The 24,112-nt window shown below is 37.7% G+C and overlaps 1 protein-coding gene across 1 annotated transcript; it reads right to left on the bottom strand.

Annotated features, from left to right (window-relative positions):
• Window positions 1-525: 525 nt before the first annotated feature.
• Window positions 526-20,077, bottom strand: LOC108136519 (frequenin-1). Its single transcript, XM_041708165.1, has 8 exons — window positions 19,908-20,077; window positions 13,520-13,795; window positions 7,503-7,527; window positions 7,343-7,391; window positions 6,418-6,507; window positions 5,625-5,703; window positions 5,412-5,500; window positions 526-5,079 (listed from the first exon to the last, which is right to left on the bottom strand). Exons 2-8 carry the CDS (start codon window positions 13,581-13,583, stop codon window positions 4,912-4,914), a joined length of 564 nt encoding a protein of 187 aa, XP_041564099.1. The 5' UTR covers window positions 13,584-13,795; window positions 19,908-20,077; the 3' UTR covers window positions 526-4,911.
• Between the last annotated feature and the right edge of the window lie 4,035 nt (window positions 20,078-24,112).

The following is a 24,112-nucleotide window of genomic DNA, read 5'->3' as shown; positions in this document are numbered from 1 at the left end:
ACACATGGCACACTGACATGTAAGTACATCAATTAGTATTAAGTACGACATCAATCTGGCAAATAAAGTTGACCTAACTTGCTACATACTGTTAACATGTCAGCCTGACCATCTAGACACTTGAAGTTTGCTTTGTGCAAACATTATACATTTATGTGCTCACGCTGCGTATACGTTACGTTACGTTACGTTTGGGGGGCAAATCCATGTAATCGCCATGTAGAGCTGTCTCCGTTGATTGCGCATACGCCACGTGTGACTGGCCATAACAGTTAATGGCCATTAAACAAAACGCTCACCAGCCAAAGCCAAGGCAAAGCCAACTAGCCCATTAAGAGCTCGACAATTAAGTTGAAACTTTCATGTAGTTAGAAGGTCCCCGAAGGGGGGCCACTTTCCAAACAGCAGGCTGAACTCCCAGGAGTTTGGGGGGACTTACTACTTACCTCAATCAAAATAACTACTTGAATGGCTCGCTGTCCCAGTTGAATATTTAATTGAACAAAACAATAAACACAATGAAGATACGCTTATGCTCGCTTTAAAATTTTTATTTGAAGTAAGTAATATTTTCTGACAGTAACAAGATAAATTTTCCATTCCCCCTTAGGCGATTTACTTAAAAAAAATAATTAAGTATTTTTCCTTGGTAAAAGAATTTGATTTTCATTTGTATGTTCTATAAAGTTTTCGCTTTTTTTTTTTGTTTTTCTTATAAGTTTTGCATGTGTTTACACAATAATCGAAATCGTCGACGTTTTGCCATATAATCATAATAATAACAATCGGAATAATCGGAATAATAATGATGATAAATAACGGTAAATAGAGTAGTACAAAGGAGATAACAAAAGTCGAGTCAAGGTAAATGGGAGAAAAAAAAAATATGTTTGTTTCATTTTTAGCTTTTGGTTTTTTGTAAAATATACGCACTTTGCTTTAATTGTTGTTTTTCGTTATTTTCGTATTTTCGTGTTTTTGGTTTTTCAAATTCATCTTGACTTTTTACATTTCGTTTTGTTCTTAGCAAGGAAATCAGATTCAAGTTTGCTAAAGAATATCACTAAAAATGTTTTATTAATTTCCATTTGCTATCGTCTGTCATTTACGTTTATTTTCGCATTATCAGACATTTCGCTAGGATATCTGAGTTTTTCTGTCATGCAATATTTTATTATTGTAATTGTTATTGTTATTATTGTTATTATTATTATAATTATTTCTATTTTGCCGTCGACACTTTATTGCGGAGTGTGTATATAAGTTATGTATATATTTATTATCGTATATTTATTTATATATATTTACCCATATATATTTATGTATATATATATATGTATATAATGCATGTATAAGTATGTAAAATATTGCTTGTGAAACGTTTAACTTGACATTCGTGTGGTTTGTCAACGGCGGTGGAAAGAAACTCATCTTCGTCTTCTTCTGCTTTTTTTCCGGGAAAAGCTTTACTCACCGGCCCATTGTAAATTAATATAAATATTCAATAATTTTCGTATTCTCGTATTTTCGTTTTGTCGGCTATTACAATTGACTTGATTCGTTTCAAACCCATCCAATTCAATCCACAAAAAAAATTCCTTGCTCTAACTTACTGTTTTTGCTTTCTTTTTTTGCGTTTTTCGTATTATTATTTTCATTTTTGTTTTACGTTTTTTTGTTACTTAAGACCCGTTATATTTTTGGTGTTAACAAACTTATTCGGTACTCCTCATTTTTTTTTTTTTTTTTTTTAGTGTGTGAGTGGGTATGCGTGTGTGTGGGTGTGTGAGGTTATTGTGTGTGGTGTTGTGGTGTGCGTGATTCACTTAGTGTTATTTACAGTTTGATTTGCTTATTTCCGCCTCAGCTGTGTCGCGTCTCCTTACAAAAAAAAAAAAAAGTCAACGTGAAAATTGCGTTGCGCTTTCCCCGTCGCCTCCAATTTCCCTCTGTCATATAATAGTTTAGTTAATATTATTTATAAATTTTTGTTTTCCATTTCGTTTCGTTTTTGTCAATTTCTTTTAACTACTAGACTACAGACACATTTGTTTTGTCAGCTATATCACTTTCGAATTATTTAATTATTGATTAAGTTTTCGCATTACGTTTATTGTTAATATACTCGTACATGTGTATATGTGTGGGTGTGAGAGTGAGCGTGTCAGTATGCGTACGTGTGTGTGTGTTATATCTTTCAGTTTTTTTTCTTCGAAGAATTTCAGTGAGGTTTATAGAAGCGTTTTTGTATTCGATTTTTTTGGTTTTCGGTTTCTTTATAGTTCCTTAACTTGCTTTCGATTGCAGTGCTTACTATATAGAGTATATATAAGTTTAGGCATATATTTATATATACACATACATGTGCTTGTGTCTGTGTGTGTGAGAGTGTGTTTTTTTTTTTTTTTTTTTGGGGAAGTGTTTAAGGTTGCATGGCATTATGCTTAAAATTTTATTGTGTTTATTCTTTTAGATCGGTGCTTAAAGACATGGAAAGCATTGGGAAACGATAAACGTAAATCGGTCAATTCGGAATGTTCTCAAAGAAGGCAAAGCAGGCGAAATAATAAGAATTACTACTACATAGGCACTATATAGATATACAGTATGGGTGTTTTGGGTGAGTGTTTATGTTTATGTTTATGTTTATGTTCATGTTTTTTCTTCAAGGGGAGGCCAAGATCTCCCACATCTAGATTTTACAAAGGATACTAAAGATGGTGGTGGTGGGGGGGTTTTGGGGGGCGTGAGAAAGCGTGGGTATTCGTATTTATAGATAGTCATCGGAATAGTAAAACGGTTGACTGGTTTATTGAAAAATCAATGCAATAATAAAGCTGAACCGCATATAGAATAGAAATTAAATCGTATGATGGATTTGTTTCATTGTTATATATATCCTAACTGCTCCAACTTCCTTGCCGCTGCTGCTGCTTCTTCTGCTGCTGCTGCTGCTTTTTTTCTCGAGGATATACAGTTGTGTATATAATAGTACATATATATATGTTCATGTTCTGGCTGTTGATGTGGCTCTGGTTGTAGCTGTGCGTTCTTTGATAAGTTTATCATTTATTAATGGCTTAATTTCGCTTTCGCAGCTATTTCTGGGCTGGGCGAGCACTGTTTCTTAAGACCTTCAGATCGCCTCCTGTTCATCCTGCCCATTTTGCTCCGCCTATTGTCAATATGTTCGTGTTGTTCTTGTTGTTATTGTAAATGGTTTTTGGTTTTTGGTTTTGGTTATTGTTGTTGGGAACGTATAACGTACATATAACGCTTAACGAAAAACAAGGCAAAGCAGGAAATACTGATACTGATACTGATACTGATACAGAAAGAGAGAGAGATAAAGAGAGGGAAAGAGATAGAGCTAAAGGTAGAAAGAGAGAGGGCAAACGAAAGCAAACACTTTTTCCACGCCTGTTGGCTATGCAACACTTTTTGTAATCGCTGCTATTTGGATTTTGGCCAAAATTCATCTGCAACTCAAAATCTCTTATCGAAGGGAGCTGGTTTAGCAGTCATGAAGTTGCATTTCATGACTGTAAGGCAGCTGGTTGCGATTGCAAATGGTTTACAACATTAACCCCAAAAATTAGCTCTTTCTCCAAGCAATAACTAGTCTGCAGGTCCAGAAACGCACTGTCTTGGGCTATGAAACGTACTGTATCGACTAGAAAACTTTCACTCTTGGATATCGAAATATCAATAAAATATAGAAAACCAGTTTAATTTTTGAATTACATGTGATTTACACCAGAATGTTGAAATCTATATTTATACTTACAAGAGTACTGCCCAAATTATAATGTGATAATATATCTATCAGAAACGTATTACAATGGTTCATATTGCCATTTTAGTCTTCCCAACTTTCCATGTGCTCAAAGGCGAAAAAATGAACTTACAGGGAAAACTAGGTGATAAAAGATCCTTTCATTTAAATTAGACCAAAATCAACCTGCTGGCCAGCTCCCCTCCCCTGTTCGACACCCTCAAAACTCTAAACTCTGAACTCAGAACGCTGAACTCTGTTCGTCCTGTCTGCGGCCACTTCTCGGATTCATACATGTATCTATATGTATTTATATTAGGTGTGGATATAGTGGCTGCTCTTGGCTGTCGTGAGTGAAATTAGCTGACTTGGATCGAGTTTAGATAACTCGCTTTAACGTTAGCTTTTTTTTTTGCTTCAAAGGCTGCAATTGCGCAATTGATTCGTAGGCTTAGTTCGGCTCTAATTGTATCGTTTATTTGTATAGTATGTATAATTATGCTGATTTATTCGTAGGTTTAATTAGTTTACTCGTAATTGGTGTATGCTTCAAAAATTGATTTGCGACTCACGCCTCACGCCTTTCGATTTCATTTAAAATTAATATTAGTTTATTCGTAATTTTTGTTTTTTTTTTCTTTTCGCCTTTTGGTTTTTCCATTATTGCTATGAACTGCGCTCTGACTACGCCACGATTTCCTATATATTTATATTCTGGTGTATATTTAAAAATTAATTTCATTTTTGTTTTCGGTTCGTTTTATTTGGTTTTCCATCTCCATTAGTTTATACTTTATGCATATATCAAAAAATTATTATCATCTTCAGTGTCGCAAGCGACGCGCGGAGAATCGAGAATCGGGAATTGAGAATTGAGAAAAGCGTAGAGAAGAGAGAAAGTGAAGAGTGAAGAAGCGAATGCAAACGAAGTGGAGTGGGCGTGGCACCGTACCAACCTCTCCCCACTCCCCACTACTTTTGTTTTTTTTTTTGCTTTTGGTTTTTTCTTTAGCGGGTTTTGATCAAATTTCAATTTAAATATTTTTTTGTTTTTTGGTTTCGGTTTATTGCGCGCTTGGTTTTTGTGGAATTGGAATTCTGGGTCTGTTATCGGTAATCGGCCATTGTTAATCGATTTAACCACCACCTAAACTTAACGCCTGAACTATACGTGGATCAGCTTTACTACCCTCACGAAATTCTTCTAATGTTAATTTGCCATCATGGTTTTTATCCATCTGATCGAAGATCTTGTCCACTCGTTTCTGCGGCGTATTCTCGTCCTCCGATTGCGGTTGCTGTCCCTGTATTTAAAGATGGGTTAAATACAAATGGAATTAGATGGTGAAACACAGAATAGGTCTTTAAATTAACGCAACGTTTGTATGATTAAAATAAAGGTTGGCCATCGATGGTGGCCACTATCGATGGTGTCGAAAATTGTCAATGAAAATGATCAACCAAAATAAATCCAAATTATCAATTAATTCTATTTTACCCTAATTAATAACAAATTAAATAATATTAATATAGTAACATTTAATAATATAATTTCATATTAATATTAATATTATAAAATGGACAAGTTTCCTTGCTTCTAACAAAGTAAAGAACTTTCTCATTGTTATCTACTTACCACCATCTGATAGATTGCGTCCACTATGTTGTACATCTCCTCGCGCGTTATGTAGCCGTCGTTGTCCACATCATATAGACGGAAGGCCCCTGTGGTTAAGGCATACATAATAATAGTACCAAAATAATAGTACAAATATTTATCAACTGATGGTTTTTTTTTTTTTGTCAAAGATTTTTTAAGGCTTTTTACTATAAATATGGCATCACTTACACTGCAGTTTTTCGTCCAGGTTGCCCTTCGATGTAACGGATAAGGCGCGTATGAACTCCTCAAACTCAATGGAACCATCCTGAAGACCCATCAAATCGGAAACGGAAGGCAGGAGAAAAAAAGAGAGAGCGAGGAGAAAGCACGCGCACACACACACAGAAGTAGAGAGACACACACACACACGGGGAGACAAAGAAAGCAAATCAGTGCAGACATCAGACAGTTGACATTCTGTGGTTTGGCTAGAAGGTAGTGGGGGCGGAGGTGGGGCCACGCCCATGGCCCATAAATAATAAAAACGAGAAACAACAAAAGCTTCCCTAAATTTATGATCGCCCATCCCATAAACGAGGGAGCAGCGGTGAGAGCAGGACATTAACCTGCTAAAATCAGTTTATTTTGTGGCTGTCTCGAAATTTTAGCCAACGTCAGCACGCTCAAAAGGAAAATGAACCCTCCTCTACATTCAGCAAAAAAGAGAGACAAGGACTCAATTTACATATCACTTAAATATTTATATAAAAGAGTTGCATACTTAAACCAAACTTTGTCTAGAAAACAAAGCAACGTTTATTGGATAAAATAAATAATTCAATTTGAGAAGTGATGCTATTTTAGAACGATTTAAATACTATTTATATACAATTTTTAAAGGGGCCCCTTAATTTTACCAATGTTTTAACTTTAACTTTAAATTCAATTTAAATGATAAGCGTGTGGGTCATTAAATGGGCGTGGCCGGCACCCTTTTTTTTTTTGGGAAAGGTATTTTCGAAAATGTAGGCATACTCACATTGTTCTCATCGAAGACGCGAAAGACGAGCGATGCAAATTTACTGGGATCGCCTTGTGGAAAGAATTGTTTGTAGATTTTGATGAAGCCCTGGGGAGAAAGTGGAAGGAGAAAGAGAGACAGGGAGACAGGAAGACAGGGAAACAGAGAGACAGGGGCAAAAGACAAATGCAGATGAATCAATTAGAGGCGTGGCACATATGTCGCTGTGGGGCTGAGTTCGTGTTTGAATAATGCGCGCATTAATAAACTTCATTATCAACAAACAGCCGACGACGACAGCAGCAACATCAACATCTACAAAGGCAATGTCATTAGCAGTCGGGGTCGTCAACACATTTGGCCACCCCCCAAAAATACCCTTCAAACACTCCCTCCCATTTTTGTTTTCAGGGAGATGGGAGATGGGAGATGGGAGATGGGCTCCTCATGTCTGATGTGGCTGCTGTCGTGGAATTAGACAACATAAATCGAGAGGGGGAGTCGGGTGCAAGGCGGAAAATCAACTTAATTAACCGTTTGACTTAAATGAATTGGCCACGCTCAGGTGGAGCGAACTACACTCACACACACCCGAATTAAGGCCTAAAATATATGGAGGGGTGTCACAGGAATCACAAGGGTTGTGAAATTACCAATAAAGCTGTTTTAAAGTAGGCAACAATAAATTTTGATTCCCGGAGTCCTTTAGATTAATTTCAAAATACAAATTAATATTTTTTACTGCATACTTTTAGACACCTTTATTCTTATTCACTTGGGTTTTGTTTCAGTTAGTTGCATGCCTGTCTTAAAATATGCAACAATTGATTTTAAGTAAAAATGTTCATTGAATTAATTGCAAAGTATTTTCATTGCATACTTTTAGACACCCCCATAAGTGATTCCTCTTCTTATATGGTATAGAATGTATTAATATACTTACTTGCTCTGTGAGCAGGCCGTTGGGGCAGTCTTTCAGGAATCCTTTGTGCCTGGTGTGTCGAAAAAAATATGGATAGCCGAAAAAAAAATATTTTCAATTAATTCTCGGCCATCGGACATCTGTAGCCACCGCCCGCTGGCATATTTGCCTGCCAACTCACCATTGACGTATTTCTTTTTCTGTGACTGCAAATGAAAACAAACAGCAAATCGAAGTGGATTAAATTTTAATGCGGCATTTGAAATATTTACAAGGTGCGAGTGGATTATTTTGAGGTGGGTCTGGGCGAATATGGTTAAATGTTCAATTGAGCACAGAAAATTCAAGTGGGCTGGTGTTGAGCCATTAAATGGGTACAGTGCGTTTCAGAACTACCGGCCAGCCAGCTGACAAAAACAATGGATTTAGCCATTTGTTTATTTACACAAGAGTTGCCATTAAAACTACAAGGGGCTACTGATGATAAGAGGCTGGCTGCCAAACCGGTTTGATGTATTTTCTTAAAAAACAAAAAAAAAATAATTTAAATTGGCTAGTTTCATTTTGTGGTATTTGCTGTAATTTTTTTGAGATTTGTTTAGGTTTTTAAAATAAATAAAATTAATGTATCTGTTTTATATATAGGTAAGAAAATGCCCCGAGTAGATTTTTTAAAAATCCATTTAATTATGAGTCTTAGTTATTTGATGCATATTTTATAAGGTAATTTTAAAATCGTTATATACATATTCCTACAATACTAAATATTAGAGTTGCCTCTGCTTGTTTCTAAATCAATTTGCTTTATGCTTCACAACTAATGAAATCGTCGATGCTAAATTATTCATTCATTATTGATTGATCGGTTAGTATGTATGGGGAAGGTCGGGGGAGGGTATATAAAGCCCGGGATGACCTCTTCATTATCCATTTCCATGTACTGACGCTCTCTTCTCATATGCAAATGTTGAACTCATTCGGTTCGAGTCCTGAATTATCTTTCATTGTCTTTCGACCACGCCCTGGGCTTCATCTGGAATTCATCCCCCCTCCGCCTTCATCACCACCCCCTTTTGTCCTCCACTTCTTAGCCACCCCCCTCCCCTATTCATGCATAACAATTTTCTTTGTTTTGCTGGCATAAAATCTTCTGTTTTCCTTTTTTCATTTTGTTTGGCCATTGCCATTGCCGTTGGCCTAATGGCCGTTTACCAAACGTTTAAACGCTGCTCCCCCCTGGGAATGCCACGCCTCCGCCGCCCTTGGTCATGTCCAACCTCCAACCTGGCCAGGGCCATATCCTGACTCCTGGGCGTGTGAATGGCGCACATGTTCCCTGACCAGGGGAGCATTCAAAGTACCGGGGCATTGGAAAAAAATCCAGAAACAAAAAAAAAAAAATAAAAACATAAATTCACGCAAAATTACACACATTGGAATTGCTTTTGAGGGGGTGCTGTTGCGTGGTCAATGGCCGGCAATTTGGGCGGCGGCGGAGGCAGCTGCAGAGAAAAGGGGGCGGGGCTGCAGCAAGGAGGCAGTTACGCCCCCCTGGGATCCGGAGAATTGGAGACGGGCTATTGACTCGATGGCTGCCAGTTATCTGCAGCGGCCACTCGCATTATTCATGGCGCTGTGGTTCATATATCATCTAGGGAACCTCCCCCACCCCCTCCTCCCACTTACACTGAAGAAAATGCACTGAACATATAAAACAAACGCTTGTGACATTTGCATATATTTGATTTTGTTTAGAACGGTTTTATTAGAATTTTACATACTTTAAGTGTTCCAAATAATAATTTGAAAGTATTTATAAATGACTTTATGTTTTTAATCTCAAAAAAAGTCTACATATATGATCCAAAAAAGCAAATCGAAAAAAAATACTTTATAATACTTAAGTGATAATACTATAAGCATTACGAAATATCTATTTCGTTTTCACAAGATTTTACTTTACAAATGTGCTTACTCACTTAATGTTTTATTAAACTAATTATTTAATGCATTTAATATTTTGCAAAGTGTAGCTCCATTTTTTAGCATATCGTTTCCCCTCTTGTGTTTCCGTTCGGTTTGGTTATCATTTTTCATTTTGATTAGCTGACTGGCAAAGAAATCGCAGCAGCATTTGCATTTTAATTAGCCGCAGAAAGGAGAGCGCTTTGTGGGCTTAGTCCTTAGCCCCCCCCCTTCCCCGTCTTAGACCCACGCACTCCGTTGATCCATTATTTGTTGTTGTCATTATCCCGCAGGGAATGTCAATCCAATGAAGTCAACAATTGGCACAGCCAACGCCAGGAGCAGAATTGATTGGTAATCGATAGCCTGGCTAACAGACAGACAGACAGACAGACAGGCAGAAAGACTGATGGACAGACGGACAGACGAACAGACTCCCCCCTTGTATTATTGACGTGTGGCATGTAAAAATATAACGGCATTTACGGGGCAGCATTGTGTGTGCCTTTCATTTTTCTCCTTTTTTTTGTATATTTTTTCCCATTTTTGTATGCCTGTACGGCGTCACTTGTTCGCCTGTATTGATTGTAAATAAAGTGCATATTGCTCATACGACTTGTTGCCATCGGTAGCAGCCAATCCACCTTCCTGAATCGCATTGTCATTCGTACAGCAAGAGTCATTCTGTCAGCTCAAGTTGGGATGGAAAAGATTGCGGATCAGCATCGAAGGATGCCGAGGGGGTGGCACCTTTTCAAAGGATGTGGGTATATCCCCACCTCATGGAACGATGACCGTGTATAACATATTCATTCCGTTGTGCGCAATTGTCGCTGGCACTTTGAGGCACCCTCGGAACCGGTGGCTTTTCCTGTTTTCCCCCTTTTCTCCCTTTCGAAATATTTATCACATTCGCTGCCATTCATACTACATATGTGCATACACTCGGCACAGAGCAAAAACGAAATTTGAAATACCACCAATTTTATGCTGGTTGAATTGATACTATTTTACAAATTACATTTTTTCATATTTCCAGCCCATCAGTTGCTTTGTTATTTCATTTTTATTTTATATGATAAGGCTTACAAAAAATATGCATTTAATTGCTATTAAATTTCGAATGCATAAATCGACAAAGAAGCCAACAAAAAAAAACAAAAAAATATTACAATTTAGTGCTGATGGTATTGCTATCATATTCAAATCTTTTTGTGCATATTTTTTTCTTGCGCATAGCTTATCCTATTGTGAAATATGATAAATTGTTCAAAACTGTGCAGCTTAAATAAATAATGAGCTTAATGCACACCCAAAATTGTGAGTTATTTAATTGAATTTGATTGTCAAATGTATATTGGAAAGATATATATTTCAATATTAATAATAATTAAAATGCAGCCTTAACTAGCTATAAATATACTTTTTAGGTGTTTTATTTTGTTGATGATTTCAGAAAGAAATCATAAATAGGCATTGTATCATAATCTGCTATTGAATAGTAACATTTGTTACAACCAGCAAGTCCAATTTAATTGAATTTAACCAAGTTAGGGACAACATTGGCCAGCAACACCTATGGGCCCTAATTTGAGCCTCCGCACTGGGGAATTTGCATTTTCCGCCCTTTGCCAGAGCTAATCAAATTTCGGTCCGTTTGTTTATTTATTTCATTGCGGGCTGCAGAGGGCTAAGACGATGCGAACTGGGGGTTAGTTTAATGTCCAATTGATTGGCATGTCAATGGACAGGACAAACATTGACCCCTGCCAGCAGAAATTGCTCATACGACCCGTTGGCAATAAATTGAGTCCTTAGTTGATTCATTTGTTTTGCCTGGCCAAATAAATCTCGGCCAAGCAGTAGCAGAAGCAGCTGTTGCATACACACACAATGGGTTTTATGGGGTTGGCAAATGTGGGTGGCAAATAGAAGTTGTAGATTGCTGCAGTCGAGGAAAGAGGATTACAATTTTCGAGTTGCATATTTAAACAGAACGAATCCAATGAATTCTATTTTAAGCAGAGCTAAGCCACCGCATTTTTTCATCCATTTTCCACGCAACCCAAACACCCAGCCAAGCAAGACAAACAACTTCAAGGAAAAGCCATTAAAAAACGGTGAAAACTTTGGCAGCAATCTGTCAACACTTTTCTTCGGCTCCTTCCCCTTTCCCTTTCCCTTTTGGCCAGGTGCCCGCAAATGCCCAATGCCCAACGGTAATTATTTATACGACCCCCCCGTTAACCCCTGACCTCGGTGCGGACCACAAAATAAGAAAATACAGGGAGAGGAATAAACCGAAAGCAATTAGTCACAAAGTTTTGGGCTCGAAAAGTTTCTGACTTGCATTTTTAAGGAGCCCAAATGGCCAGCACAAAACGAAGAACCCAGCTAAGTAAATGTAATGTCCTGCTTAGCAGTAAAAAAGGAGCGGATGAAAAATAAGTTCCACCAGAACATACAAAACAGGGAGTGAAGGAGCGAGCGAGAGTGTTGTTAAATAAAGGTGTAACTAATAGTAACAGTTAACACAACACATTGTATGGGCCACAACAGGTAACCACAAACGGTAAAGGTAACTACCAACTACCAGCGATAAAGGTAAATTCAAAGGTATAGTAAAACGTAGCAACAGAGCATACAATTAATGTTTAACTTTGTCGGGTAGGGCGAAAAAGTCGTAAAAAGCGAGCTCAAAACAGCTGCATTAACATAAACAGAAAGTGCAGTTCTAATAGTAGTAAAGGTTTAAAGATAATACTGCAAGTGCATATTGCACTAGGGGTTGAGGAAGTGGGGTGGTCATTAAAATGACGAAAACTATTAATAGGCAAAAGAGATCATAACCTAAGTATGCGTTACAGTTTGTATTGTTTGTATATTCTTTATGCCGTTTTTAATGACTTTTGCATCAAGTTTACAACTTAATTATTTTCACAGCTGTAAATATTACTTGTGTTTGCTCTTTAATATGTATAAAATATGTATATAATTCTAGTATTTTTTCTTTACGATCGTCCAACAAAAACGGTGCACAAACGTCGATATTTTAAGTCAAACTCAAACTCATTGAGGCAATAACTGCAGCTGTCAGTTACAGCAACAATAACATGTCAATTTATAACAAAGTAGCAGCAAAAGTGGCTACACGGAAAAAAGCGATAAAATTAAACCATAAATGTCAAGTGCTTCTCCAGATTCTCCTGGCAATTGGGAATGAGAATGGGAATTGGAATGGGAATGGGAATGAGAATGAGAATGGGAACTCAATAACCAATGGATCCATTCGCCATTTATGCACCGAACTTGAGCTGGCTAATTTCAAGTTTCTCAATCGAATCGGGCTCAGATGTTTGCCGTCAGTCGGGTGACTTTATTGCCATCGTCCATGACTGATGAGTCAGTTCAGTTCAGTCCGCCCTCGCTGATGAATAAGTTCTCGGGGAAAACACTTTTGAATTATGCATTTATCTGTCAGATACGTAGATACATGTATATGTATGTATGTGTGCCGCGAAAAATGTCTGCACCTTTTTTCATATTTTGATTGATGCTTGGGCAAACGAAAACAAAAACAAATCAAAATGAGAAAATGCCAATCGGGGGAAATGGAAAATGAGTTGAGGCACACAACACAAAAAAAAAAAAAAAACGCATAAATGCCCTGGCAAAACAAACAAATAAATAAATAAGGAAACGGAATTATTACAAGGTAAACCAAAGGGCGGGGAAAACAGGGTGCAGACATTGTGGATGGAAAAATAATAAAATAAGGTAGATGTGGAATTGATATAGTGTTTATTACGGCAGCTCACAGGTCCTGAGGGTATTTGTGAAACTTGTAAGAAAGGTTAGGGATTAAATGATCAATTTAAATTCTCGTTACACACTCAGAAAACAATTGTTTTGGGGTTAGAATTTGTTTTATCACTTCTACAAGACAGCTTTACCTTTATGAAGCCATGAAAATAAATTAAAGTCTGCTTTTTACTAAAAAACTTACTTAAAAATACTGAAATTATAAATTAAACACACATTTTGAAAGCATTGAATAAGTTTTAGGCTTTTAATTTAATGACATGTTTATATAGTAATTATATAAGTATAAACATATATTTTTTTTTTAGTTTAAAAATGTCATAAAAAAAATAGTTTAGACATGTGTATACTGCTTTTGAAACGCACTGTATCATTTGATTAAGTATATTTAAGTCTTTTCAATTTACTTACAGTATGTGTCCGTTGTTAAGCGATCAATGGTATCCTGTTTCAACTTGGAGCTCTTTTTTCCCATGTTGTTCTTGTGGCGACTCTTTTAGATACTGTTGTTGTTTTTGTTGCTGTTGCACTTGACTGCTATTGCTTTTTAGTGGCAAAACTTTTTTGTTGCGCAAGTTCGTCTTACTTTAGTTATTTTCGCTTTACTCTATCTTTTTTCGTTGCTGTTGCTTTGTTTTGGGTATTCAAAAGTTTGCCATAAGTATTTTAATATGCTTTATAATTTTCCTATAAAAAAATATTAAATGCGAGTAAGGGAGAAAGTATGGATGCAAGTTCACAACACATTTGCAGATATTAAATATATATATATAAAGAATACATATATATTTTGTTTTAGTTCTGTTTCAATATCTGTCGAAGATAGTTTATGAAAAGTTTGCCGCACTTTTTCTCGACTCAAAAGTTGTTTCGAGGAGAGCTTAAGGGGCGTGTGAAGTGATCTCATCCGAAGGATGCCTCAATTCCACTTGTATCCTTTTGACCCCTCAAGACTCATCCATCAAACTTATCGATAATCTCCCATGTCCCGATTTTGATTAAAAACTATTTTCAGTTTTTGGACATCTTCAATTAGTGATTTTCCAGACTACAAAGTCGAACTATGGCCGCCACGTCGATGATTACATCGAGACCAGAGGCGTGACAAAAGAGGGCGAGGGCGCGGGTGGGGGGCGTGGCAGAGAAAGCACACAGCGATGGGGGGTTAACGGGGTAAAGAAAGGCATACAAATACACAGTGCGACACTTTTCAGGTCAACTCTCGACTCGAACTTTTCATGACAGTTGGTAACAAAAAAAAAATAAAAATAAAAACCGTATTAAGTAGGGGTCGGAGGGCGGGGAGAGGGGCGTGGTACGCTGCAGAGGATGCAAACAAAAGCGCATAAAAAACTTAACCCTGTGTGTGCCGAAGGGGTTGGCTGTGGGGTTTTTCTCTGTGCTGCCTTCTGCGGTTGACGCGAATGGCATAAAAATAAGTTGCCTTTGTTTTTTTTTTTTCATCTCCCTCCAGAGAAAAACGCGGAAAACGAAAGGGAAAGGGGGCTGCAGTATGCAATGAAATAAATTCTGTTAATTTCAGATGCAGTCCCACCGAGATGTCGCATGCAAAACGTTCGCATCAAGTGCAGAAACGAAATCAAAAACACTCAATGCCCAAAGGGAAAGCCAGAAAGAAGCTTGAAAACGTGACAGTTCTGCTGTTCAGCGAAAGAAATCCAAGCTTATCCCTTCCTTCTTGCGAAAAAAATTGGAAATTGTATCGAAAATTCGTTGCTTGCCTAAATATTGTTTAACATAAAAACTATGCAGATTTTTAATTAATTTAAATATCACTTTTCTAGGTATGGTTACTGTTTTTATACCTCAGTTTTAAGTCACATTTTTGTAAGGTCTTAAAAAAATATTAAAAGCTACATAAAAATTGCTTAAAAATAAGTCACAACTTTTTAGAAGTATGCTCATTTGTTTTGCATTTTTGGATCTTGTATCATAGTGCAATATTATACGAAATTTGAACATCCTTAAACTCGTCATTACTCTTTAGCAATAATTATGTTTGGAAAATCTCCAAAAACCCAAAAAACACATTAAAAACTTGGTTTTTGTGTCAAAACCCTGGGATATAATGGTCAAAATGTGGAATGTCATACACCGTTGAATTCGTAATAAAATTTCCAATCGAATAGCATTCACAGCTAAAATTTTTTCAGATTTTCAAATTTCTGCAAAAAATGATGATGTGCCCCCTTACAAAAAAGTCAGAAATTTAGACATAAATAATTTTTTCAAAAATCGTTTTTCAAAATTCGGTTTTTTTGTCAAAACTAAATTAATTGTTTTCAATCGATAAGGGATGGATCATATAGGTTGCCAGCTGCTTAAAATAGCAACTCTTTTGACTTTGGGTCTTATTTTGGCAAAGTTACAACAAAAAGACTCTTCAGAAATAATTTGGTTTAGAAAATCTCCAAAAACACATTAAAAACTTGGTTTTTGTGTCAAAACCCTTGGAAACAATGGTCAAAATGTGGAATGCCATACACCGTTGAATTCGTAATAAAATTTCCAATCGAATGGCATTCTCAGCTAAAATTTTTTCAGATTTTCAAATTTCTGCAAAAAATTATGATGTACCCCCTTACAAAAAAGTCAGAAATTTGGACATAATTAAATTTTTCAAAAAACGTTTTTCAAAATTCGGTTTTTGCGTCAAAGCTGAATTAATTGTTTTCAATCGATCAGGGATGGATGGTATGGGTTGCTAGCTGTTTAAAATAGCAACTCTTTTGACTTTGGGTCTTATTTTGGCAAAGGTACAACAAAAAGACTCTTCAGAAATAATTTGGTTTAGAAAATCTCCAAAAACACATTAAAAACTTGGTTTTTGTGTCAAAACCCTTGGAAACAATGGTCAAAATGTGGAATGCCATACACCGTTGAATTCGTAATAAAATTTCCAATCGAATGGCATTCTCAGCTAAAATTTTTTCAGATTTTCAAATTTCTGCAAAAAATGATGATGTACCCCCTTACAAAAAAGTCTGAAATTTGGACATAAAAAAATTAGTACTATCCATTTCATGTTATAAGAAATATCTTCAATTAACTCTTCAAATGAAATATTTGCGATGTAATATGGTCCTCCGAATGGGCTTCTGTAAAAACTGCTAATGTCCTTAATATCTTTTTCTGCAGAACGGCAAATATGTGGAAATTCTTGGGGTAATGGGGTCACCTGCTTTCGCTTTTAATGAACTCCTTTATTATAAGGATGGGCACAATTATGTAAAGCCTTGCTCGTTGGAGAGACCCTCAATATCTTCGTTCAAGTCGGCTGAAATTCTTGTTGCTTTTGACTTTGTTTGTTTACAAAACTGTCGCACACACACTGTCGCATATACATACTCCTACGCCTAAGGATACACGATACACCCACCCACACACACACACACCTTTTCGTCCTCTCTTTCTAGCGAACATGAGCCATTGGCATTTGCTAACTAAACACAGTTTGTCTCAGTCCGTGTGTTCTGTGTTTGTGTGTGTGTGTGTTATCATGTCAGGTGTGCTCTTGCGTATATTATTGTGTGTGTGTGTGCTTATACCTGTGTGCGTTTGTCGCAGTATTTCAGTTTCATTTTGTATTGCTTTTTACAACGAGCGACGAGCTGAAATTTGTTCACACTAAAAATATTTTTACGTTTATTTCGTTCACAGCTGGCTGCTAATGCAGTGCCAACGAGCGAGATGGCAATAGGTAGGTTCTTGCTATCTCTACCCCCGTCTTCTTTTCTCTTTGCCCCAAAAAGTCCTGGCTTGTAACTCGACTCGTTTATCTGTCTGAATGTGTCTTTCCTTCTCGCCTCCTTGTGTGTGCTTATTTTTTATGCTGCCTGCTGCAGTTGTTGTTGCTGCTGCTGCTGCTGCTGCTGTTGTTGTTGCTGTTGTTGTTGTCAGCTTCAGCCTCCCACCTCCTTTTGGCCACTCTACCCTTTATCCTTCGGTTGCGTGTTCATCTCGCGTTTAGCCCGCGAGCATGCAACACTTTTCTCGCACTCATCTACACTCGCCAACAAAAAGTGGGGAAGGCGAGTGGCGGTGCAGGGGGAACGGAATGGAAGTGGGTATGGCCAAAGGATCGGAACGCGGTGAATGGAACGGAGAACCCCCGCAAAGTTATCCGAATGAAATGGATTGTAAACGATACCCGAAAGCTGGCTTACACACAGAAAACTAATATCTTCTTTAGATACTCTTAATTAAAATTTAAATTTTTGTTTTATCTAGTCTTTCAAATCAAAATGTGGCTTTCTTTTTGCAAGTCAGCGGAGATAAGTACAACATCTAAAAAGAACAAGCATCTTCCTTAGTAAAAATTGTGAAAATATTTAAATACAAATATAAAAACTTACAAAAGCTTTTCAAAAAAATAAATTATGTAGCAAGTACCCAGCAAAAAAAAGAAATCTCTTCTTTTTTAGATCTTAGATTTGGTTTAATTTTTTTTTAAATCAAATTCGAAAATATCTTTAGCTAACTAAAGTTTACAAAATAAAATACTTTACCAAGTTTTCCCAACTTAAAATAACCGTTTACTACATAAGTTGTTGGCAACCCGCTCAACTTTAATAGAATAATCATAAATAAATAAGTGTATAATCACATTTCCTTGATTGCAATCTAGATTAGAAAAATTGTTTTAGTTTGAACAAATTTGGCAATGGTAAATTATTGCTTTTAACCTGCCATTGGACTGTTAAAATTCGTATCTCTGAATTGTGCAATGATTTTTTTTTTGCCTGTATAAAAATGTAAATGAAGGTTGAGATGGCCAGAAGAACGAGGGAAAATACTGAAAATGTGGAACCCACAGCGGCAGAGCCGTCACCCGCATCACCAGCGGAGGTGGTAAATTAATTTTAACATCCACCGCCGCCGCCAAAAGGATGAATGACAAGAACGCCCACGAATATGAAGCGAAAGGCTCGATGCAAACAATGCACAACTCTCGAAGATTTCGAGGGCGGCCCAAGGATGAGGTCCTTCGAAGAAAGCAGGAGGAGCGAAGGAGAAGGTGGGCGGATTGCAATCAACTTGGCGAGGGATTGCCTAAATGTCAGTGCCTACCTTAAGGCGATTGGATTAGACCAGGCTCAGAGCGAAGCGATGGAGGGCGAAACTCATCTCGGCAATGGAAATTCCTCAGAGCACTTAATGTGGAATTCCTTGGAGGAAACTGTGATTGGGAAAGTAGGTCTTAGCAAATAAATGCTGCTATTAAAATTGAAATATTCATGGCTTGAACTAGGCAAAAATTTGCATGCATTTCGTTAAGAGAATATGAAATAATCATTTTTAAAATAACTCAATATAAAATAAAATGGAAAATAAATGGTTATTTTGAAATTGAAATATTAATGGCACAAGCAAAAATGATGTAGTTGAGAAACCAAGAATTGTTTTTAAATCACACAGTACATAAATAAAGTACTTTAATAAATAATAGCTGGCAATGGGTAAAATCAAATAACTCAAATCATATTTATCAATAATTCTTTTACTCTTGACAAATAAATATTGCTATTCAATTTGAAATGCACATTTAATTAAACTTGAATTTGGAAATAATACTACCATTTGGATAGATGTTTCTTAAAGCTACCAAATAGTTAAAATAAAGTAAACAATATAAGGAATAAATTACGAATTTTAAATGCCGTGATATATTTAACTTACAATGTTTAAAATTTATATTAAACCCTAAATGAGGTTTTGAAAATAATTCAATTTGTAAATGAGAGAAATACAACTTTTGTAATTATAATTTTTAATAATTTTTAAATAATTAATTTGATGTCCTTTGAACTAAACATCAACTTGTAAGCCGTAAAAGAGCACTTTAAGGACATCTCCTTCGAACTCAAATATCTCACTTTGCTGAACATCAAATGGCGGCAGATTGCATCTATTAAGTCTCGACAGATTGCCCAATTTGGTTGCAAAATGAGGGAGATCTTATCCTTCGCCGCCTGGTTTCGTGCTGATTCCGGGAATTCTTGGCCATGGCCAATTATCAAATAATTGATGCAAATTAAACTGCATTTTGTTGACCGCGTTTTGTTTTGTCACTCGAACACAGAAAGTCAGCGGGACTCGTGGCCAAAACAAGCAAAATGACACGCAAGGTGAGAGGGAGCTGCATTTGTGATTACGGACGGATACGGATTGGGTGCGGATGATTGCCTCCATTGATGAATGTGCGGGGCTGGGACTGAGTACTAGTACCACCTCCGCCACCCACACTGAGTCCTTGGAGGCTAAGTCTGAGCGTCGCGACACACGAGCCCGAAATGGGCGAAGGGGAAACTTATTTTTGTTTACATAATCCTTCCACGTTGTCTCGCTGGCAATGTCGCCCCCACTTTCTCCCCCCCTTTTTCGCCCACATTCTACCAGCCCTAGGCCCCTTTTTTAGCGGCAGCTGCTGGACCGCAAAACGTAAATTTGGGTCAAGTTTTGTGAGCATAACGAATGCCAAAACCAAAACTAAAAAACCCCAACCAAACCGAAAGCCAACCCATATGCATAAATGCGAAAGTAACCTTCGTCTTCCCGTCTCTTTCTGGCGCCTATCTAGCTATCTCTTTCACTGTGTGTGTTTGTGTGTGTGTGGGTCTCCCTTTTGTGTAAATTAATCTTTGACTGCCGCACAAAAGTATGCTACACAAATATAAATAAACACTTGATCCCTTTGTTGATTTTGTATGTTAAGCACCAAACTATTATTATTGTTTTGTTCGTAATGTTTTTATTTAATTTTCTCACTTTTGCTTACTTTTTGTATGGTGTTTATTTTCTTTTTGTTTGATTTATATTTCTTTTATTTATTATTTAACCGAAAAAAAAGTGTCAACTATTTGCTGGTTAGAACTTTGAAAAAAAAGAAAAACAAACCAACTACATGTAATTGCTTTATTTTGTTATTGTTGGTTTTGTTGTTGTTGTTGTTATTGTTGTTGTTGGTTTGGCTTTTTTTTTTGTTGTCGTGGTTGTTGTTGCTGTAGACCGGAGAGCGCGTTTTGGCCTTTTTTTCGAGGCGTTTTGAAAAAAACCAGCCGAGCTGCGTTGCGTTTGTTTGGCGGTCAAATCAGCGACTGAAAGCGCTCTGCAAAATCCACGGCAAAACGGCAAACGGAATACGGAATACGGCGGAATATACGGTTGGCTATCAACAACTGAGAACTTTTTTGGTAACATTCTCAATGGGCTGTGGTGGGTTTTTCGGCACCGTTATTTTGAGGGGAGTAGGTGGGGAGAGTGGGGGGAGGTGGCTTGCTTCGCGACTCATAACCGACTTATATAACGCACACAAATGCAGGCAGCCCCAAATTCACCACACGAAACGATGACGAAGGCGCAAGGCACCAAAGCTTTTCACCACTCACACACACGCACACACATGCTCTCCCATTTTCTCTTGCTCATGTGATTGTGTGCGTGTTGAGGCGCCTCTGTATGCGTGTTAAAAGCTGCAAGAACTTACAACAAAAACTCAAAGAGTAGCACTAGCGGAGGACCAAAAAAAGCCAGCGGAAAAATAAAAACTCCACACTCCAGTGCCCCAAAAAAGAGAAGAGAAAAAAGAAAAAAAAGAAGTAAGAGGAGGAGGAGGAGGAGGAGAAGCAGACGAATTGAACTCTATGAAAAACCCGTGGACACAAGTCCTGCAGCAGCAGCAGGAGACTTTGACTTCGACAATTACCAAAAGCTGGCAATGGTCTTAGATAAGAGGCCAAATCGACGAAGAGCTGGGAAAAGTCGAACAAGAACTGGGACAATCAGCCAAGCAGTTAGCGATAAATTTCCCCCACTTTTCAGCACACTGCGAAAATAGCAGAACCACCTAATGGAAACATATTTTTCTCAATCTCTGCGGAACTTAAAATGTCTTCGTACATGTGTAGATCAAATTGTATCTCATCATTCACGGAATTTTCCAAGTTTTTTTCTAAGACTTTCTTTTAACAGATTCCCCTAAAATAAAAAAATCTATTTAATTTATTCTACATAGAATTTACATCAAGCTTAAAAGATTTTGTAATACTTCTTTAATTTCTGCAGATTACAGGTAACTTCTTAGATAACATTTTTTTATACAATTAGTAAAATAATCTAAAAAAAATTTTAAAATTATCTAAATTAAAAATAATAACATATATATCGATTGGAAGTACCTATTAGACCCGTTTTTTTTCTGTGTAATAGCAGCAGTTGACGGGGAAAAAAACTTTATCGCCAGAGCGGCAGATACGCGAAATCGTAAAGCCGGGGGAAGTGCGTACGAGCGTATTTTGAGCCAGCGGCGGACGCACCTTACAAGCGAGTGCGAGTCCTTCTCCTCCCAAGTCTTCCAAAATCCTTTACCCCTCCCCCTCCCCCTCCCACTCCACATCCCCACGCTTTTGGATGCCTACTCTATGACGCGACTGGGTAACAATCCGGCAATCCGGCAATCCAACAAACGAACAAACAAACAAATACATGGCATAACACGATAATAATAAAAATACAAACATTTGCCATTGCGTGTCCCTCAATGACGTAACCCCCCCTGAAAACACACAGAAAGACAAAGACAAGCAGAGAGTATCGAAGGGGCGGAGGCGGTAGTGAGTGTAAAAGGGGCGGGGCGGGGCAGGGCGAGGCAGGGCAGGGCGGGCACTGAGACCACAGCGAAGTGGGTGGGCATCGGCGGCGGCACTGAAAGAGCGAGTTCTGTTCGAGTTGCGTTGCCGGCTAGAAGTTTACATTTTTCCATGTGCGTACAGTGCGTACCGGAATTTTAATCACTCACTTAAAAAGAGAACAACAGATTCCACTAAAATGTGAACAAATTTATTACATTATTTAATGCTAATTTTGTTTAATAAAAATTTCAAATTATTAGGGTTGATTAATAAGGTTACCTGTACAACATTTTTTTTTCGCTTGTGGGTACCATTTTGGCCTTTTTTGTAATATATAATATGTAATATGTTGATTTAATGATAGAAACCATGAATTTATCTTTCAACTGAACTTAATTCACAAGTTGAGACTATCCAACAATATACGTTCTGGGCAGCAGTAAGTTTTAAACATTTACCCTGCCCTACACTTTCGCAACGCACTGTATGCTTACACATCCCGTTGGCAGAGTTGTTGTTCCAGTTGTTGCCATGCCATGTTAATTGCCCAGCCAGTGGCCCCATCAGTTTTTATGGCCCTCCAGAGGACCGTGAGGTGTTAATTTCGGGAGCGGGACAGAGGAGACATCTGCGAAATCTCGCGGATCCTTGGGCCAGTTCATAAAAGACGACTCTTCGGATTCAGATTCGGATTCGGATTTGGATTTTGGATCGCGCGAGTGTGGATACACATTCGGTGTGTGTTTATCCATTCAGATGGAAATGGCCAATTTATCAAAATCCAAAGCAAATCCAAATAATTTCCAGTTGCAATTAGACGAACTAAACTTTTATGAGTCAGACGGTTCAATGTTTGTTTTTACTTCTGTTTGTTTGTTATGAAATTTTCCAATTCAATCCCCAAACCTACACCCCTCCATCCCGCAAAAAAAACCCCTTGCACGCTCAAGTGGAAATGAAAATTGAAATGGAAATGGGAATGGGAATATTTCTGCTCAGTTTATATGTTCAAGTTGAGTGCAGTGAAAGAAAACTAGCGGCAAACAAAACTCTTTGCCATCAATCAAATTTCGCTTTTTAGGTTTTTTTTGTTATTTTCTTTTTTTTTTTTTTCGTTGAGCACAGTTTCTATTTTCATTTCCGTTTTTCCAGTCGACTCGATTGCGTCAGAGACATTAGAGGAAACTTAAATTTAAAGTTCCTAGCTGCTAATCCTCTGGCTCACCCTTATTCTGTCTCAAGATTTGGCGATATAAAAGCAAAAAAAGAGGGGAAATGGAGGGTTGGCGGTTTGAAACACGAAGAAGACAATGCCGAGTTGTCGTAAGCGCTGACTAATCAGCGTCATTATCAAAAAAGCCACAAAAGCACCACAAAATACAGCATGGAGGGGACCATTGCGGAATGCGGCAACATTTTGTGATTATCATTGCGAGGCGAAAGTGCTTTTTAATGTCGCCGAGCATTTTAAATAATTAGCCGAAGCTGAAGCCGACGCCGAAGCCGAAGCCGAAGCGGAGCGGTAATGTTGTAAGGGTCCAACCCCATTCCCCATCCAAATACTCCATTTGTAATTAGCTTTCAACGTTTGCGACGTTTTGTTCGCTTCTGTTTTGGCTTCGCTTTCGAGAAGAAAAAAAAAACGAAGAGTTATTTCGCTGATCTTCTCGTCCTATCAACGAGTGCTAGGTGACAACACTGGCTACTCACTGATGGCCCACGTGGCGTATGCGGAATGTGGCCCCTTTACGACAGACATGCCCTTTATTCCCTTGTTCTTCACATCCTGCGGTGGCCAAATTAATTTACCGGGCTACAGGGCAATGCTAAGCACAAAATCCAAAAAAAAAAAAAAAATGAGAGAGGTTCCGTTCGAATGAAAAAGAAAAAAAAAACGAAAAAAAAAACGAAAAAAAAAAACATGAAATAATAATAAATAAATTCATTAACATAAAGCACGAAGAACAAGTGACGGGCAGGGGTGGAGTAGGGGGTGCAAATCGAGGGTGGGGCAGGGTGTGTAGTGTTAGGGAGGAATGCGTGACGGCAGACGGAAGCCAGGGCTGGCTCGTTACCTGCCTGGAGATTATCATCAGCGGATTGTTATTGTTTCGGGGACTTCCATTGTGATTCCTTTTCTGGTTTCTGGTTTCTAGTTTCTGTTTTCTGTATTTTTATTTTTTGTTTTCATGGCTAGCATCGTTAGCGGGTTCCCCGACCCCCCAAAAAGCCCAATCATTTGCATAATTTTGTATGCCACGTGGGGGTGGCGAGTGGCGGTTGTCCCCACTCGAGAGTTCCATCGATGGCGGCAATGTTATCAAATATTTTTCATGTTTTTTTTTTTTTTTAT

The sequence above is a fragment of the Drosophila elegans genome, unplaced genomic scaffold (genome assembly GCF_018152505.1).
Source record: "Drosophila elegans isolate 14027-0461.03 unplaced genomic scaffold, ASM1815250v1 contig_149, whole genome shotgun sequence".
NCBI classification, from domain to species: domain Eukaryota; kingdom Metazoa; phylum Arthropoda; class Insecta; order Diptera; family Drosophilidae; genus Drosophila; species Drosophila elegans.
Note: the sequence above shows the minus strand (reverse complement) of the source record. Positions and strands in the feature narration are given on the sequence as shown.

What these genes read in the sequence shown, in the direction of transcription:
- LOC108136519 (XM_041708165.1), bottom strand. Translation starts at nt 13,583, where the DNA reads ATGGGAAAAAAGAGCTCCAAGTTGAAACAGGATACCATTGATCGCTTA. An exon ending in CTTAACAACGGACACATACT is followed by an intron (nt 7,528 to 13,519) that starts GTAAGTAAATTG and finishes TTTCATTTGCAG; the next exon opens with TCACAGAAAAAGAAATACGT. An exon ending in ACGCAATCTATCAGATGGTG is followed by an intron (nt 5,080 to 5,411) that starts GTAAGTAGATAA and finishes CTTTAAATACAG; the next exon opens with GGACAGCAACCGCAATCGGA.